The sequence below is a fragment of the Oncorhynchus mykiss genome, chromosome 29, assembly GCF_057628025.1.
Source record: "Oncorhynchus mykiss isolate SJ-2025 chromosome 29, ASM5762802v1, whole genome shotgun sequence".
NCBI classification, from domain to species: Eukaryota; Metazoa; Chordata; class Actinopteri; order Salmoniformes; family Salmonidae; genus Oncorhynchus; species Oncorhynchus mykiss.
This window is the reverse complement of record NC_143050.1, coordinates 40,445,406-40,461,371: the sequence shown is the minus strand read 5'-3', so window position 1 is coordinate 40,461,371 and position 15,966 is coordinate 40,445,406. Positions and strand designations below refer to the sequence as shown.

The window sequence follows — 15,966 nt, the reverse complement described above, 5'->3', positions numbered from 1 at the left end:
GAGATTTGTCTTCCAACAAGACAATGATCCAAAACATAAAGCAAAATCTACAATGGAATGGTTCAAAAATAAACATATCCAGGTGTTAGAATGGCCAAGTCAAAGTCCAGACCTGAATCCAATCGAGAATCTGTAGAAAGAACTGAAAACTGCTGTTCACAAATGCTCTCCATCCAACCTCACTGAGCTCGAGCTGTTTTGCAAGGAGGAATGGGAAAACATTTCAGTCTCTCGATGTGCAAAACTGATAGAGACATAACCCAAGCGACTTACAGCTGTAATCGCAGCAAAAGGTGGCACTACAAAGTATTAACTTAAGCTTCTGGGTGAGCATTTTCTTCTTTGCTTATGGCCTTATAGAGTTGGTTGAGAGCGGTCTTAGTGACAGCTTCGCTTTGTGGTGGTAAATAGACGGCTACGAATAATACAGATGACAACTCTCTTTGTAAATTGTGTGGTCGACAGCCTATCACTCTACCTCAGGCAAGAAATACCTTGAAACTTCTTGCACCATCATGTACCAGCTGTTATTGACAAACAGACACACACCCCCACCCCTCGTCTTATCAGAGGTAGCGTCTCTGTTCTGCCGGTGCATGGAAAATCCCGCAAGCTCTATATTGTCCGTTTCTTCATTCAGCCACATTTCGGTGAAACATAAGATGTTAGTTTTTAATGTCCCGTTGGTAGGATCATCTTAATAGTAGGTCATCAATTTTATTTTCTAACGATTGCAAGTTAGCAAGAAGAATTGCAGGCATTGGGAGTTTACTCGCTCGCCTACGGATTCTCAGAAGGATCCTCAATCTTTTCCGGCGTCTTTTCTTCACGCAAAAAGCGTGGATCTGGGCCTGTTCCAGTGAAAGCAGGATATCCTTCTTGTTGGACTTAAAGGAAAACGTTTCTTCCAGTCCGCGGTGAGTAATCGCTTTTCTGATGTCCAGAAGTTCTTTTCGGTCATAAGAGACGGTAGCAGCAACATTATGTACACAATAACATAGTGTTGCATAATGGTTTCCCTGTATGTTTATGTTCATGCTGTCATCATGGTCAGAGTTGTGTTAACATGGAATTCTTCTCCTTTATTCTCCCATAGGACTCACTTCCTGGTCAGTCCGGCGTCCATCTTGACAACGCCGGCTCAGTGTTTGTCAACGAAGCAGCGTTCACCACGTCGAAGGTGCTTAATAACCGCCACATGCACCACCACATACAGCAGCACCAGAGAGGTGGGACCCTGGGGTACGGAGATGACCCTCGAGCCCACAACAGCCTGAACACCATACTGGCCCGCTCCAGCCAGAGACACACGCTCCAACCCCTCTCCCTCTCCAAGGCTCCCACACTCCACCCTGACACAAACACACCCCAGTGCTGGGCTGGGGGTGCCGGTGTCACTAGGTACCTCTACACAACCTCAGGTGGACAGGGGACAGAGCACACACCCAACGGTAAGACCCAGCTCAGTAAAGTTGTGTGAATCCATGTCTGTTAAAGAGATTGTTTATTCACTAATCCTAAATACAGGATGAATTCAGGCTTTCTCTGCTGAATTTGACTGATAACACACAGGATGATATGATGGGATCTATCATTGACTGCTAAATACCATATAACATGTGGCATCAGCAATATAACAGGCTATTTTCTCCTGTGTCTGGTCTTGTCTTGTCTTGTCTGTCTGAACACATGATATCATGAGTGCTACCTGTGAGAGAGAAAACACAACCTTTGTACCCACCGCGCGCGCACACACACCCGTGAAAGCAAATGTAATTCAGCACACTACTGCATGCAGCTGTGGTGGTTGATGTATGACATACACACACACACCCCCCCCACACACACACCTCCCATCCTGTCTCAGTTTCCGTAGAGATGTGAGGCCTTGTTTGTCCTTCTTTCCCAGTTAATCAGTGTCTCCTGGCAAAGAAACCCCCCTCAAACCTGACCCCCCCCCCAACCCCACCAGCCCGGCCTCTTTTCGCCTAGGAGAGAGAAAAAAAATCTATGTTTTCTCTATCTATCGCGCATCGGGGGCCGGGGCGGACAACAGCGTGTGAGTCACGGCTCAGAGCCCATGGCTGATGGGTTGGAACATTGATCTGAAAAATCTTTACAAAACTCATTACAGCACGATTTGTCATCGCAGGAGGAGGAGGGGAGGAAGGGATGAGAGATGCACACACATATTAATCTGTATTTAACTGCTGATGTGTCAGCTGACATCTGTCTGCGTCTGTGTCTCACAGGTTTCAACTGTTATACCTCACTGGTGTAATGTGCATGTAGACATGTACATTACACCAGTGAGGTGAAAGTATTACTAGCTATAATGAGGGCCACGTGTTGAATATACACTAGAAGGGATGCTACTGTTTTAATGGCCTGTTTAATGGTTTTCCCTATAGTAAATATCAGCAAAACAGGCTGCTGCATTGTTTACTAAAGATTGCGACCAGAGCACAATCTCTCTCTCCATCGAAAGCCTTATTATCCCCTACTGTTATTGACCACACATGAGCCACCGTAGAATCAGTCTCTTGTCACGAAGACAGAGGTGTGGATACTTCTAACCTCATCTACCACAGGGCCTGATCATACCTGACATCTTACCCACAATGCATCCCTCTGCGACCCCAGGAAGTCCCCATAATGCACGGCTCCTGTCCAGCTAGAGATGTACAGGATGTTATCTGACTGGTCAGCAGGATTGACGGGTGTTCAAATCAATCAAATAAAATGTTATTTTTCACATGCACCGAATACAACAGGTGTAGATTTGACCATGGAATGCTAACTTACGAGCCCTTTCCCAACAATGCATAGTTAAAAAGTAATACAATAACAAGACTATATACAAGGAGTACTGGTACCGAGTCAATGTGCAGGGGCACGAGAAAATTGAGGTAATATGTACTGTACACGTGGGTAGGGATAAAAGTGACTAGGTAGTCAGGATAGATAATAAACAGAGTAGCAGCAGTGTACAGTATGTAAAGGGTGTGAAAGTGTGTCTATTCTATTTGGGAGTGTGTGTGGCGTCAATATGTGTGTGTGTGTGGGGGGGTAGAATCCAGTGAATGTGCATAGAGCCGGGGCAAGTGAGTTGGTGCATATTAAAACGGGGTCAATGCAAATAATCAGGGTAGCCATTTGATTAACTGGTTAGCTGTCTTATGACTTGGAGGTAGAAGCTGTTCAGCAGCCTTTGCGCTCCGGTACCGGTTTCCGTGCGGTAGCAGAGAGAGCATACTATGACTTGGGTGGCTGGAGTCTTTGACAATTTTTTAGGGCCTTCCTCTGACACTGCCTGGTATAGAGGTCCTGGATGGCAGGGAGCTCAGCCCCAGTGATGTACTTGGCCGGGCCATGCTCACTACCTTCCGTAGCACCTTATGGTCGGATGCCAAGCAGTTGCCATACCAAGGGGTGATACAGCCAGTCAATATGCTGCAGCTGTAGAACGTTTTGAGGATCTGAGGGCCCATGCCAAATATTTTCAGCATCCTGAGGGCAGGAGGCATTGTCGTGCCCTCTTCACGACTAGTTTGGTGTGTTTGGTGTGTACAGGTCCTTAGTGATTTGAACACCGAGGAACTTGAAGCTCTTGACCTGCTCCACTACAGCCCCGTCCATGTGACTAACTGGTGCCCCCTCACCTTGACTCTGTACCGGTACCCCCCGTATATAGCCTTGCTTGTTATTTTACTGCTGTGTGTCTTGAGGAGGAACGGAACGCAAGTCGATATCATGTGGAATACGCGTGACCAGGAAATGTCTCTCTGCCAGTAGCCTGACTCATTCCCCTCTTATTCAATCCCACAACACAGTAGAAGCCTCATTCAAGTTTCTATAGACGGTTGACATCTAGTGGAAGCCATAGGAAGTGAATATTCATTCATATCCCAATGTGATTTCAATAGGGCATGGGTTGAAAATATACCGACCTCAGATTTCTCACTGTCTGTTTGGATTTCTTCTCAGGTTTTTGCCTGCCAAATGAGTTCTGTTATACTCACAGACATCATTCAAACACTTTTAGAAACTTCAGAGTGTTTTCTATCCAATATTAATAATATGCATATATTAGCAGCTGAGACCGAGGAGCAGGCCATTTACTCTGGGCACCTCTGGGCACCTTTCATCCAAGCTACTCAATAGTGCCCCTGCAGCCATAATAATTTTTTAAGGGCTTGTACTTCAAATTAAAACTTCTTTGGGATCAGTGTCCCTTCCACGGGACAGTTGAGCTAATGTAGGCTAATGTGATTAGCATGAGGTTGTAAGTAACAAGAACATTTCCCAGGACATAGACATTTCTGATATTGGCAGAAAGCTTAAATTCTTGTTAATCTACCTGCACTGTCCAATAGCTATTACAGTGAAAGAACACCATGCTATTGTTTGAGGAGAGTGCACAATTTTGAACATGAAAAGTTATTAATTAACAAATTAGGCATATTTGGGCAGTCTTGACACAAAGTTTTTAACAGAAATGCAATGGTTCATTGGATCAGTCTAAAACTTTGCACATACACTGCTGCCATACAAACTTCAAAGTGTTTCCGTTCAAATGGTACCAAGAATATGCATATCCTTGCTTCAGGGCCTGAGCAACAGGCAGTTAGATTTGAGTATGTCATTTCAGGCGAAAATTGAAAAAAGGGGTGGATCCTTAAGATTTTTTAAGGTCTACTCCTGTTGTATTCGACGCATGTGACAAATAACATTTGATTTGATTTGGAATGGGGGTGTGCTCGGCCCTCCATTTCGTGTAGTCCACAATCAGCTCCTTTGTCTTGCTGACATTGATTGTTGTCCTGGCACCACACTTATCATTTTTGATGATCAGGCCTACCACCGCTGTGTCATCTGCAAACTTACCAATGACCTGCCACTGGCATAAAACAAAGCATATGGGTCCATGTATGCTGATGATTCAACCATATACGCATCGGCAACCACAGCTAATGAAGTCACTGAAACCCTTAACAAAGAGTTGCAGTCTGTTTTGGAATGGGTGGCCAGAAATAAACTGGTCTTGAACATCTCTTAAACTAAGAGCACTCTATTTGGTACAAATCATTCCCTAAATTCTAGACTTCAGCTGAATCTGGTAGTGAATGGTGTGGCTGTTGAACAAATTGAGGGGACTAAATTACTTGATGTTACCTTAGATTGTAAACTGTCATGGTCAAAACATATAACATAGCTACCAATGGTAGAGATGGGGAGCGGTCTGGCCCTAATAAAGAGATGCTCTGCTTTTTTGACACCACACTCCAAAAAGCAAGTTCTGCAGGCTCTAGTTTTGTCTTATCTGGAATATTGTCCAGTCGTGTGGCCGATTGCTGCAAGAAAATGCCTAGTTAAGCTGCAGCTGGCCCAGAACAGAGTGGTACGTCTTGCTCTTCGTTGTAATCAGAGGGCTGATATAAATACTATGCATCTCAGTTTCTCTTGGCTAAGAGTTGAGAGACTTGACTGCGTTACTTCTTCTTTTCTATAAAAAGGGCGTGTGAATGTGTTGAAAATCCCAAATTGCAAGTGAACGGCAAACCTTGTTTCAAAAAAACGATAAAGCAACACCTCATGGCAAAACGTCTCTCCCCTATTTGATCAAGATAGTTTGTGTGTATGTATTAATATGTAGGCTACGTGTACCTTTTTTGTAATTTGTTCAATTTATGTACTTCTGTCCTTGAGCTGTTCTTGTCTATTAATGTTCTGTATTGTCATGTTTCATGTTTTGTGTGGACCCCAGGAAGAGTAGCTGCTGCTTGTGGAACAGCTAATGGGGATCCTAATAAAATACCAAATACCAAATGATGGTGTTGGAGTCAGCCACGCAGTCATGGGTGAACAGAGAGTACAGGAGGCGCCCCTCTGTTGAGGGTCAGCGTGGCGGATGTGTTGTTGCCTACCCTCCCTCACCACCTGGGGCCAGCCTGTCAGGAAGTCCAGGATCCAGTTGCAGAGGGAGGTGTTCAATCCCAGGACTTTTAGCTTAGTGATGATCTTGGAGGGCGCTATGGTTTTGAAGGTGTTCCTGACCTCAAGTTCCTCCACACCGATCTCGACAAAACATTTCTGTATGGACCTTGCTTTGTGCATCGGGGCATTGTCATTCTGAAACAGGACCAGTCCCCAAACTGTTACCACAAAGTTGGAAGCACAGAGTCATCTAGAATGTCTAGAATAGTATGCTGTAGCGTTAAGATTTCCCTTCACTGGAATTAAGAGGACTAGCCCGAACGATGAAAAACAGCCCCAGACCATTATTCCTCCTCCACCAAACTTTACAGTTGGCACTATGCATTGGGGCAGGTAGCGTTCTCTTAACATCCTCCAAACTCAGATTTGTCCGTCGGACTGCCAGATGGTGAAGCGTGATTCCTCACTCCAGAGAACGCATGTCCATTACAATAGCGGTGAGCTTTACACCACTTCAGCCGACGCTTGGCATTGCGCACGGTGATATTATGCTTGTGTGCGGCTGCTCGGCCATGGAAACCCATTTCATGAAGCTTCCAACAAACAGTTAATGTGCTGATGTTGCTTCCAGAGGCAGTTTGGACCTCGGTAGTGAGTGTTGCAACCGAGGGCCGATTTTTTTTTTTACACGTTTCAGCACTCGGTTGTCCCCTTCCGTGAGCTTGTGTGGCCTAACATTTCACAGCTAAGCTATTGTTGTTCCTAGACGTTTCCACATCACAATAACAGCACTTACAGTTGACTGGGGCAGCTCTTGCAGGACAGAAATGAGACAAACTGACTTGTCGAAAGGTGACATTCTATGACAGTGCCACGTTGAACGTCACTGAGCTCTTCAGTAAGACTATTTTACTGCCAATGTTTCTCTATGGAGATTGCATGGCTGTGTGCTTGAATTTATACACCTGTGAGCAACTGGTAGCCAAATTAGCCAAATCCAGTCATTTGAAGGGTCTTATGTAGCAAAAGTAGAGACCCAGAGCTACAAAATGGTTTATCATTCACTGCATTTTTAAGGAATAATGGGAAAGTAATTCTGCTTTCAATGTTGATAAACTTGTAAACTTACTTTTGAGAAAAAGGCCTTTTGAATGTTTTGGTATGCTAGGTAAACAACGTGTAAGTTCACACACGTCACGTAATGTTAGCTAACGAGCCATCCAGCTAACGTTAGCTAGTTAAACAACAATGAACATAGTGCCAAATCATGTCATTACTACCCTGCATGAATCTACTGGGAGCTAACCAACCAGGTTCAACGTTAGCTAGCTAACATTAGGCTCTAACTAGCAAAGCAAACGGCTCTGGGACACGAATGATAATGTCATACACGTAACGCTAGCTAGGGAGCTAGCTAGCTAACAGTACACTTTAGCTTGAAATGAAACCACTTTCTGTCAAAATTAGACACGTGTTATATCTGCGTTCAACAGGATTACCAACACAGACTGACCATATGGTAGACTCCAAACTCCTCTCTCGGTATGTTCAGCCCACTCATTATCTCAGCCAATCATGGCTAGTGGGAAGGTTGGTGTCTGTTTCTGTGGCTTAACCAACATGGCTGGTAATTTAACTATTTATTTGTATTTACAGATTGCATACAAGTTTGTTATTAAGGCACATGAAAGTTCACATGTTCCAGAAGGCATTTCTGCCTAAAAATGCATTTTGACAAGTCGTAACTTGCGACATATGCCTTGTTTCCTGAAATGGGTCACATATAAAACACACATTATACTTACCGTGAAGCAGTGTCACCACATTAGTCATCTAACAGAATCCCGTCCACATACTTTTGTATATACAGTGTATCTCACCTTCTTACCTTCTATTGATCTCATAGACGGTATAAGATCTAACCACAATGCATAATTCATTACTATTTAATGCATTTTATTTGGTGGTATACTGTATTAGTGCACTCTGAGTCTGTATACAATCCCACATTACAGAACTCTCACATCCCACAACACAACTAGAATAGCTTCCAGGAAACCAATGTCTCACCTTGAATATTTTTTTATATAGCGTTTATTTAACTAGTATTTGATCCAAAAAAAGGTCTTATTTCAGATGGAAATCCTCCATCCTCCATATCTTGCTCAGGGCTATCAGAAGTTTGATTCTATTTCTCATCCTCTCCTCCAGGTGTGGACTGTTCTGCTCCCTCACACAGGGCCTTTGGGATTGTTCCTTCTCTCAGGATTTCCATAATGTACTCCTGCACAGTGATAATGGAAAAACTGGAAAGATTGAATTTCCTGAAACGACTTTTGATCCACTGATTCCAATCAGATATTCTCATCTCGCCTAGCTGTTGAATAATTATGGCCTTTTGAAAATAAGAAATGTACCAGAATACTAGTTTGCTTCTGAAAAGAAAGATGTGATGAAAGCTATGAAGATGAGTGCTCAGTATGATGGTGTAGTGAGTTATTGTCCTGGACCCATAGAAATAGAATCTCATTGTAGTTCTGTGAGTGTCCCTTAGTGTGAAGATAATCCTGATTCACTGGCCTTTTAATGAATTGACAAGCCTCCTGACATTACACTTGGTGTTAAATTCATTCAAAATATCCCATTGCATTTTATGTCACTGATTTGAACAGTAATCCCCTTCTATTACATTTCCAAAATGGCCTCCATTTCTTGTAGCCTTCCGATCAGTCTGACCCACGTCTCTGTGAGGAGTGTAGTGACTAGTAAGAAAGTCTGTGTCCTATGGTTTTACAGTCTATCAGAACCCAGTGAAAAACCTAAGATCATGGCTAACAGTGGCACACACACTCTCACACACACACACACACACACACACACACACACCAGTGGTATTCAGGCAGTCAAACACATTCTGGGGCGGCAGGTAGCTTAGTGGTTAGAGCGTTGGGCCAGTAACTGAAAGGTTTGCTGGATCAAATCCCTGAGCTGACAAGGTAAAAATCTGAACAAGGCAGTTAACCCACTGTTCCCCGGTAGGCTGTCATTGTAAATAAGAATTTGTTCTTAACTGACTTGCTAAGTTAAATAAAGGTTCAATTCAAATAAAACAATTCCTGTGGCAACACAATAAGGCGATTTTATAGACCACACCATCTTTTACCACAGCCACAACAGCACACCAGCTCTACTGCTAGACAGTATCCACCCCTCTGGACGTAACTCACCCCACCTAATGGTCTAATGGTCGAACCCTCCCTTCACTCACTCCAAGGCCATGGCTATGCACCTGTCCTACGCATGCACACACACACAAGCACACACTTGCGTGTGCACGTACAGTGCCTTGCGAAAGTATTCGGCCCCCTTGAACTTTGCGACCTTTTGCCACATTGCCATTATTTTTTGTGAAGAATCAACAACAAGTGGGACACAATCATGAAGTGGAACGACATTTATTGGATATTTCAAACTTTTTTAACAAATCAAAAACTGAAAAATTGGGCGTGCAAAATTATTCAGCCCCCTTAAGTTAATACTTTGTAGCGCCACCTTTTGCTGCGATTACAGCTGTAAGTCGCTTGGGGTATGTCTCTATCAGTTTTGCACATCGAGAGACTGAAATGTTTTCCCATTCCTCCTTGCAAAACAGCTCGAGCTCAGTGAGGTTGGATGGAGAGCATTTGTGAACAGCAGTTTTCAGTTCTTTCCACAGATTCTCGATTGGATTCAGGTCTGGATTTTGACTTGGCCATTCTAACACCTGGATATGTTTATTTTTTAACCATTCCATTGTAGATTTTGCTTTATGTTTTGGATCATTGTCTTGTTGGAAGACAAATCTCCGTCCCAGTCTCAGGTCTTTTGCAGACTCCATCAGGTTTTCTTCCAGAATGGTCCTGTATTTGGCTCCATCCATCTTCCCATCAATTTTAACCATCTTCCCTGTCCCTGCTGAAAAAAAGCAGGCCCAAACCATGATGCTGCCACCACCATGTTTGACAGTGGGGATGGTGTGTTCAGCTGTGTTGCTTTTACGCCAAACATAACGTTTTGCATTGTTGCCAAAAAGTTCAATTTTGGTTTCATCTGACCAGAACACCTTCTTCCACATGTTTTGGTGTGTCTCCCAGGTCACTTGTGGCAAACTTTAAACGACACTTTTTATGGATATCTTTAAGAAATGGCTTTCTTCTTGCCACTCTTCCATAAAGGCCAGATTTGTGCAATATACGACTGATTGTTGTCCTATGGACAGAGTCTCCCACCTCAGCTGTAGATCTCTGCAGTTCATCCAGAGTGATCATGGGCCTCTTGGCTGCATCTCTGATCAGTCTTCTCCTTGTATGAGCTGAAAGTTTAGAGGGACGGCCAGGTCTTGGTAGATTTGCAGTGATCTGATACTCCTTCCGTTTCAATATTATCGCTTGCACAGTGCTCCTTGGGATGTTTAAAGCTTGGGAAATCTTTTTGTATCCAAATCCGGCTTTAAACTTCTTCACAACAGTATCTCGGACCTGCCTGGTGTGTTCCTTGTTCTTCATGATGCTCTCTGCGCTTTTAACGGACCTCTGAGACTATCACAGTGCAGGTGCATTTATACGGAGACTTGATTACACACAGGTGGATTGTATTTATCATCATTAGTCATTTAGGTCAACATTGGATCATTCAGAGATCCTCACTGAACTTCTGGAGAGAGTTTGCTGCACTGAAAGTAAAGGGGCTGAATAATTTTGCACGCCCAATTTTTCAGTTTTTGATTTGTTAAAAAAGTTTGAAATATCCAATAAATATCGTTCCACTTCATGATTGTGTCCCACTTGTTGTTGATTCTTCACAAAAAAATACAGTTTTATATCTTTATGTTTGAAGCCTGAAATGTGGCAAAAGGTTGCAAAGTTCAAGGGGGCCGAATACTTTCGCAAGGCACTGTACATGCACACATGCACAACTGCATGCACGCCACAGGTTGTTGGTGGCACCTTAATTGGGGAGGACAGGCTTGTGGTAATGGCTGGAGCGGAAAAGGTGGAATGGTGTCAAATACATTGATCACCTGGTTTCCATTTCTTTGATGTCATTCCATTTGCTCCGTTCCAGACATTATTATGAGCTGTCCTCCCCTCAGAAGCCTCCTGTGATGCACACATCAACACAAACACAGAGACACACACTCTCCCTCCTTCCTCATTCTGAGGGCCCCATCTGGGCCTGCAGGTGTCATTTTTGTTCCTAATGATAATGATGACAGTGCCAAAATGACAACAGTCAGTTAAACTCTTTTTTAAGTAAAAGAGAAAAGAGATGTTATCAATGGCTGAACTGAGGCTGTGTTATTCATTGAATTTCTTGTGCTGAGAGGAAACAGGACACTACTGCATGCAGCTGCAGTGGTTGATGTATGACACACACACACCCACACACACACACACACACACACACAGCTGCAGTGGTTTATGTATGACACACACACACACATCCACACACAGCTGCGGTCGTTGATGTATGACACACACACCCCCACACACACCCCCCTACACACAGCTGCGGTGGTTGATGTATGTAGTTAGAGAGGAGATGGATGAGGCTCAACAACTTTAGGATGAGCTCATTATAGTGGGCAGTCAGCCGGGTCCATCCTGATGGGCTATTTATCTAGCTAGCTGTTCTATTATTTTATATTTTCTTTCCTGTTCGGTTTCTCTTCATCCCACTTTCTCCTTTGTCGTTCCCTCCTTCCCTTCTCTCCTCTGGCTCTGTGTGTTTTGTTTAAAATTATTATTGTTCATGTCTGGCTGTTGTATGTGAGAGAGATAGTTAAAGGTTTATCTCAATACTTTCTGGGTAACAATTAAATATCTTTTGATTGTTTTCAATTAAAATGGTACAAAATAAACAAAAAAGCTTAAGCAACAATTTTAGTAGGACTAGTGCTACGCGATTAACCAAAATGTTGATTATTTTTTTAACAAATTGACCGACGTCGGTTCAGTTATTTCAGTTTTTTTCTGTGAGCTCAATGTGCACCTTGCACTGCATTTTCTCTAGAGATAAATCAGATCATGCCCGAACGGTGCAATGTAGTAGGGATTTTCCAACAGATGTTCTACAACGTTCTACATAGTTTATGGCAGAAAACGGTATAATGAACTAAAATGACCATGATCCATCACGTGGCTACTTGTCCGGTCTGTGTTTCTTTCACCTCATGTCACCAGATGCATGAAACTCTTTGGGTTCCAGCGGAAGTCAATCATTGTCAATGGAGAAGTCCGCAATGCTACGTTGGGGGTGATGCACTAGGCTAGCCGGCCGTAACCGGGAGACCCATGAGGCGGCGCATAATTGGCCCAGCGTCATCCGGGTTAGGGGAGGGTTTCGCCTGACGGGATGTCCTTGTCCCATCGCGCTCTAGCGATTCCTTGTGGCGGGCCTGGCGCCTGCAAGCTGACTTCGGTTGCCAGTTGTATGGTGTTTCCTCCGACACATTGGTGCGGCTGGCTTCCGGGTTAAGCGAGCAGTGTGACATGAATCAATGTTCTACACTGCTTCTTGACACACTGCTCGCTTAACCCGGAAGCCAGCCGCACCAACGTGTCAGAGGAAACACCGTACAACTGGCAACCAAAGTCTGCTTCTTGGCACACAGCGTCGTGTTTCGGAGGATGCATGGCTCTCGACCTTCGCCTCTCCCGAGTCCGTACGGGAGTTGCAGCTATGGGATAAGACTGTTAACTACCAATTGGATATCATGAAAAAGGGGTAAAAGTACAAAAAACGACAAAAAAGTAAAGTACGTTGAATGGTTAATAAATGATGAGCCGTTACAGCATTCAACCCACATAATACATAGTGCATTTAATGATTCAAAAAAATATTCTAACCGAAACCAACTTCAAAAAGCACTAATCGCTCAGCACTAGCTGGGAGTGGTCTGAGGGGAAAACCGAAAACTAGCTGTTATTGGAACTCTCTTTTTTTATCGGTCTATTAACTAATTTACCACCTGGTGATGTCACCAGCCAGGTCAAAACTCCATCCCACCAATTGCAGGTGGTCTTTTCAAACCGCTCTTACACTAAAAGGGCATTTTCATAATTTTCACGATATCACAGTATTATTCCAATCTCATAGTGTGGAAATATATTTAAAACACAGGAAAATAATGTACTGGGCCTTTAATGCTGGTGGTTGGTTAAGTTTGAATATATATGATTAATATCTATGATTAATTGCTTAAAGGGATACTTCATCCAAATTACATAATGGTTTCCTATTGACAATCTATGACAGCAATCCATGCTTTGGTTTAGTTTCCCTGGCACTGTTTCCACTTGCTAACGTTTTAGCATTTGTGGCACAAATCCCATTCAAGTCATGGGACCGATATCAGCATTTTTTTTTTTGCTTCACTTGTAGATACTTTTGTGGCATTTTGTAATATGTGTCATTTTGTATTATGGGTGAACTATCTCTTTAATATGAATTAATATAAACATAATGTATTTATACCCATACAGATATAAACACACACAGCTATGTGAGGGAGACGTGGTCCTCGACGGCAACTGTGGCTGGACAGTATCAGGGTGCACCTCACCATGGCGACCACCAACTGGTCCTCTCCTCCTTGGTCCCCCTGGAGACGGAGAGTGGGGATGGGGAGGAGGGGGGAGAGGAGAACATTGTGTACCTCTGAGGCTGGACAGACAGACCTTGAAACCCTCTCCTTCAAATCTAGGACTCAAAAGACTTGATATGGATTTAGGAAGGCTCAGAATCACAGACTGGATTGACTTTGATGGCTCAGACTGGACAGTAAATAGCTAGGCCAGGTTTTAAGAAGAACCAGATCTGGCACATATAAAGTCATCTCCCTTCCCCATCATGCTTTGCCCCTCTGCCCTCCATGATCTTTGCCTGGTGCCCTCCATATGTGTCTCCAAGTGTTGCCTGTGAGAGAGACTTTTATACTGCTATATGTTTATACTTGTCCATGAATGTACAGTGTGTGTGTGTCCGTCTCTGTTTAGAGTTCAGCTCCAGGTCTGCCACCGGGCCTTTGTGACTGAGGCCCTCCATTGACATAATATATTTCTCTGTTTCCCCTGCCCAACCCTACTGCAGTGCCTTACCCCTTTTTCCTCACCCCCGTATCAGTCTCCATCTCTGTTTCCCTGGCCCACACTGCCCTAAGTCTGCTTCAGTCTACATCTCTCTGTCCCTCCCTTGTCCTTTAGTCCCCATCCGTCCAGCGCTATTTATTAGGCTCTCCCCAAATGAAATGGTGTCCACTCTGTTACCACAGGGGAAAAAGAGAGAGCAGAGGGTCAGATATCACTAGAAAGGCTGAATCTCTACAGTCGGTCTGTGGTTGATTGGCGGAATAAACTGCTGCTCGCCCATTCATCAGACAAGCTCTATTTACAAGGCGAGCGGGATGCGGCATACACATTAGATGTGAAGGATGAGGTGAAATGCCATGATCAGAAGGGATTTGGTGTGTTTCTCAGCCTGTCTGGCTACGCCTTTGTTTTCATCTGAAGGACTTGTGATTTTAAGGAATAATGTTGTGACTATAGCAATCCATCAATGATACAGTAGCGTACACTGCACTACTACCGCCTATATGATGAAGTACAGATTTTATTAGGGTCAACTGCATATCGGGGTCAAAAACCATAGGGCAGAAACATTCCTAAACTGTATGTTCAATGAACTTTGAAGTATTACATCTGTGACAGAGTGCACTCTATATGTAAACAATACTTTGGATGTGAATGATACCAAATATGTCCATTTTTTTACATTGTTTTCATCAAGGCACATATTTCATAGCATGTTGTTTCTTGTACTTGGTGTTCAGTCATTTAGGATTTTGTCTGACATATAGTTGCTAATATAGTAAATATTTTTAGCAAAAGCATCACAATGTGATGCACGGCAATGATATTGTAATGGGGTAGTAAGCTATGGTTGAAGGGTGACTGATGAAATTAATCTTGTACGCATTTAAGAGGTGACCGTGCTTTTTTTTTTACTAAGAGCTGTACCATTGCACTTGAATATTCATGTTCTACTTTAGTGCCAATATGTTTTGTTTTTTAATGACCATTGAGATGTCCTGAAAGTCAGCCTTTAGCTGTCCTGCAGCCACCATTAAAAACAAAAATAAAGCGTTAAACCTAAAGGACATTGTAGGGTGTGTCCTGAATGGTTAACTATTCCCTATATAGTGCTCCAGGTTTGACCATGGCCCATGGGGCTCTGGTCAAAAGTGTGAAAAATATAGAGAATACTGTGCCATTTGGAAGTCGGCCGTAGTATCTAGTTATACACAAGGGTATTGTAATAGGTAGCTTCATCGACGTACATATAAAACAGCACAATGGTTATGTTCAGATTTTTTGTTGTCGATACGATGTGATACAGTCAATTTACTTTTATGTGTATATTTCACTGCCTTCATTTATTTATAGTCGATGAGCTTTATCGCTTGTACTCCTTGTTGGGTTATGTTGTACGTTGGATTGGTCTGTAGTGCATCATAACACGGAGATATGGTTATGTACATTATCTTGTCTACAACATTACTCTGTATTAGATATCGTGGAATATAAATGCAAATCATTTATATGTGTTTGATGTTTGTATTGTTATTATACGGCTTCTTCTGAAACACGAATGTAACAGGAGGGTAAAACCATAGGAATAGGTTGAGAATTCATTCAAACTTCTATGGGTAAAACCACCAAACTGACAACCCTTTCAGTTCAGTACACTGTAACACTACCTCAGTCATGTTGACTTGACTGAGAGAGTTCTGTATACCAGTCAGTGGTTTGAACGTGCCTGTTATTGGAATATGTTATGTGGGGATAGATGGTGTTCAGCTGGCCCAGTCATCCGCCCTATATAGACACGTACAAACACAGACACCTTGATGAATCGACACACAGGTGCCAGAGGTGGCAGGTGGCAAGCCAGCAGGTGCATCACTTCACTCGCTGGCTCTAAGGTTAGTAT

The 15,966-nt window shown here is 43.3% G+C and overlaps 1 protein-coding gene across 4 annotated transcripts in view; it reads left to right on the top strand.

Moving 5' to 3' along the window:
• Nucleotides 1–15,574, top strand: part of LOC110509575 (rho guanine nucleotide exchange factor 28) — a 97,459-nt gene extending 81,885 nt beyond the window's left edge. For all 4 annotated transcript variants that reach the window (XM_090227189.1, XM_090227188.1, XM_090227187.1 and 1 more), the window contains 2 exons: nt 1,097–1,451; nt 13,461–15,574. In XM_090227189.1, coding sequence (XP_090083315.1) covers nt 1,097–1,451; nt 13,461–13,639 — 534 coding nt within the window. In that variant the 3' untranslated portion in view covers nt 13,640–15,574. The remainder of the gene's footprint in view (nt 1–1,096; nt 1,452–13,460) is intronic.
• The last annotated feature ends 392 nt before the right edge of the window (nt 15,575–15,966 follow it).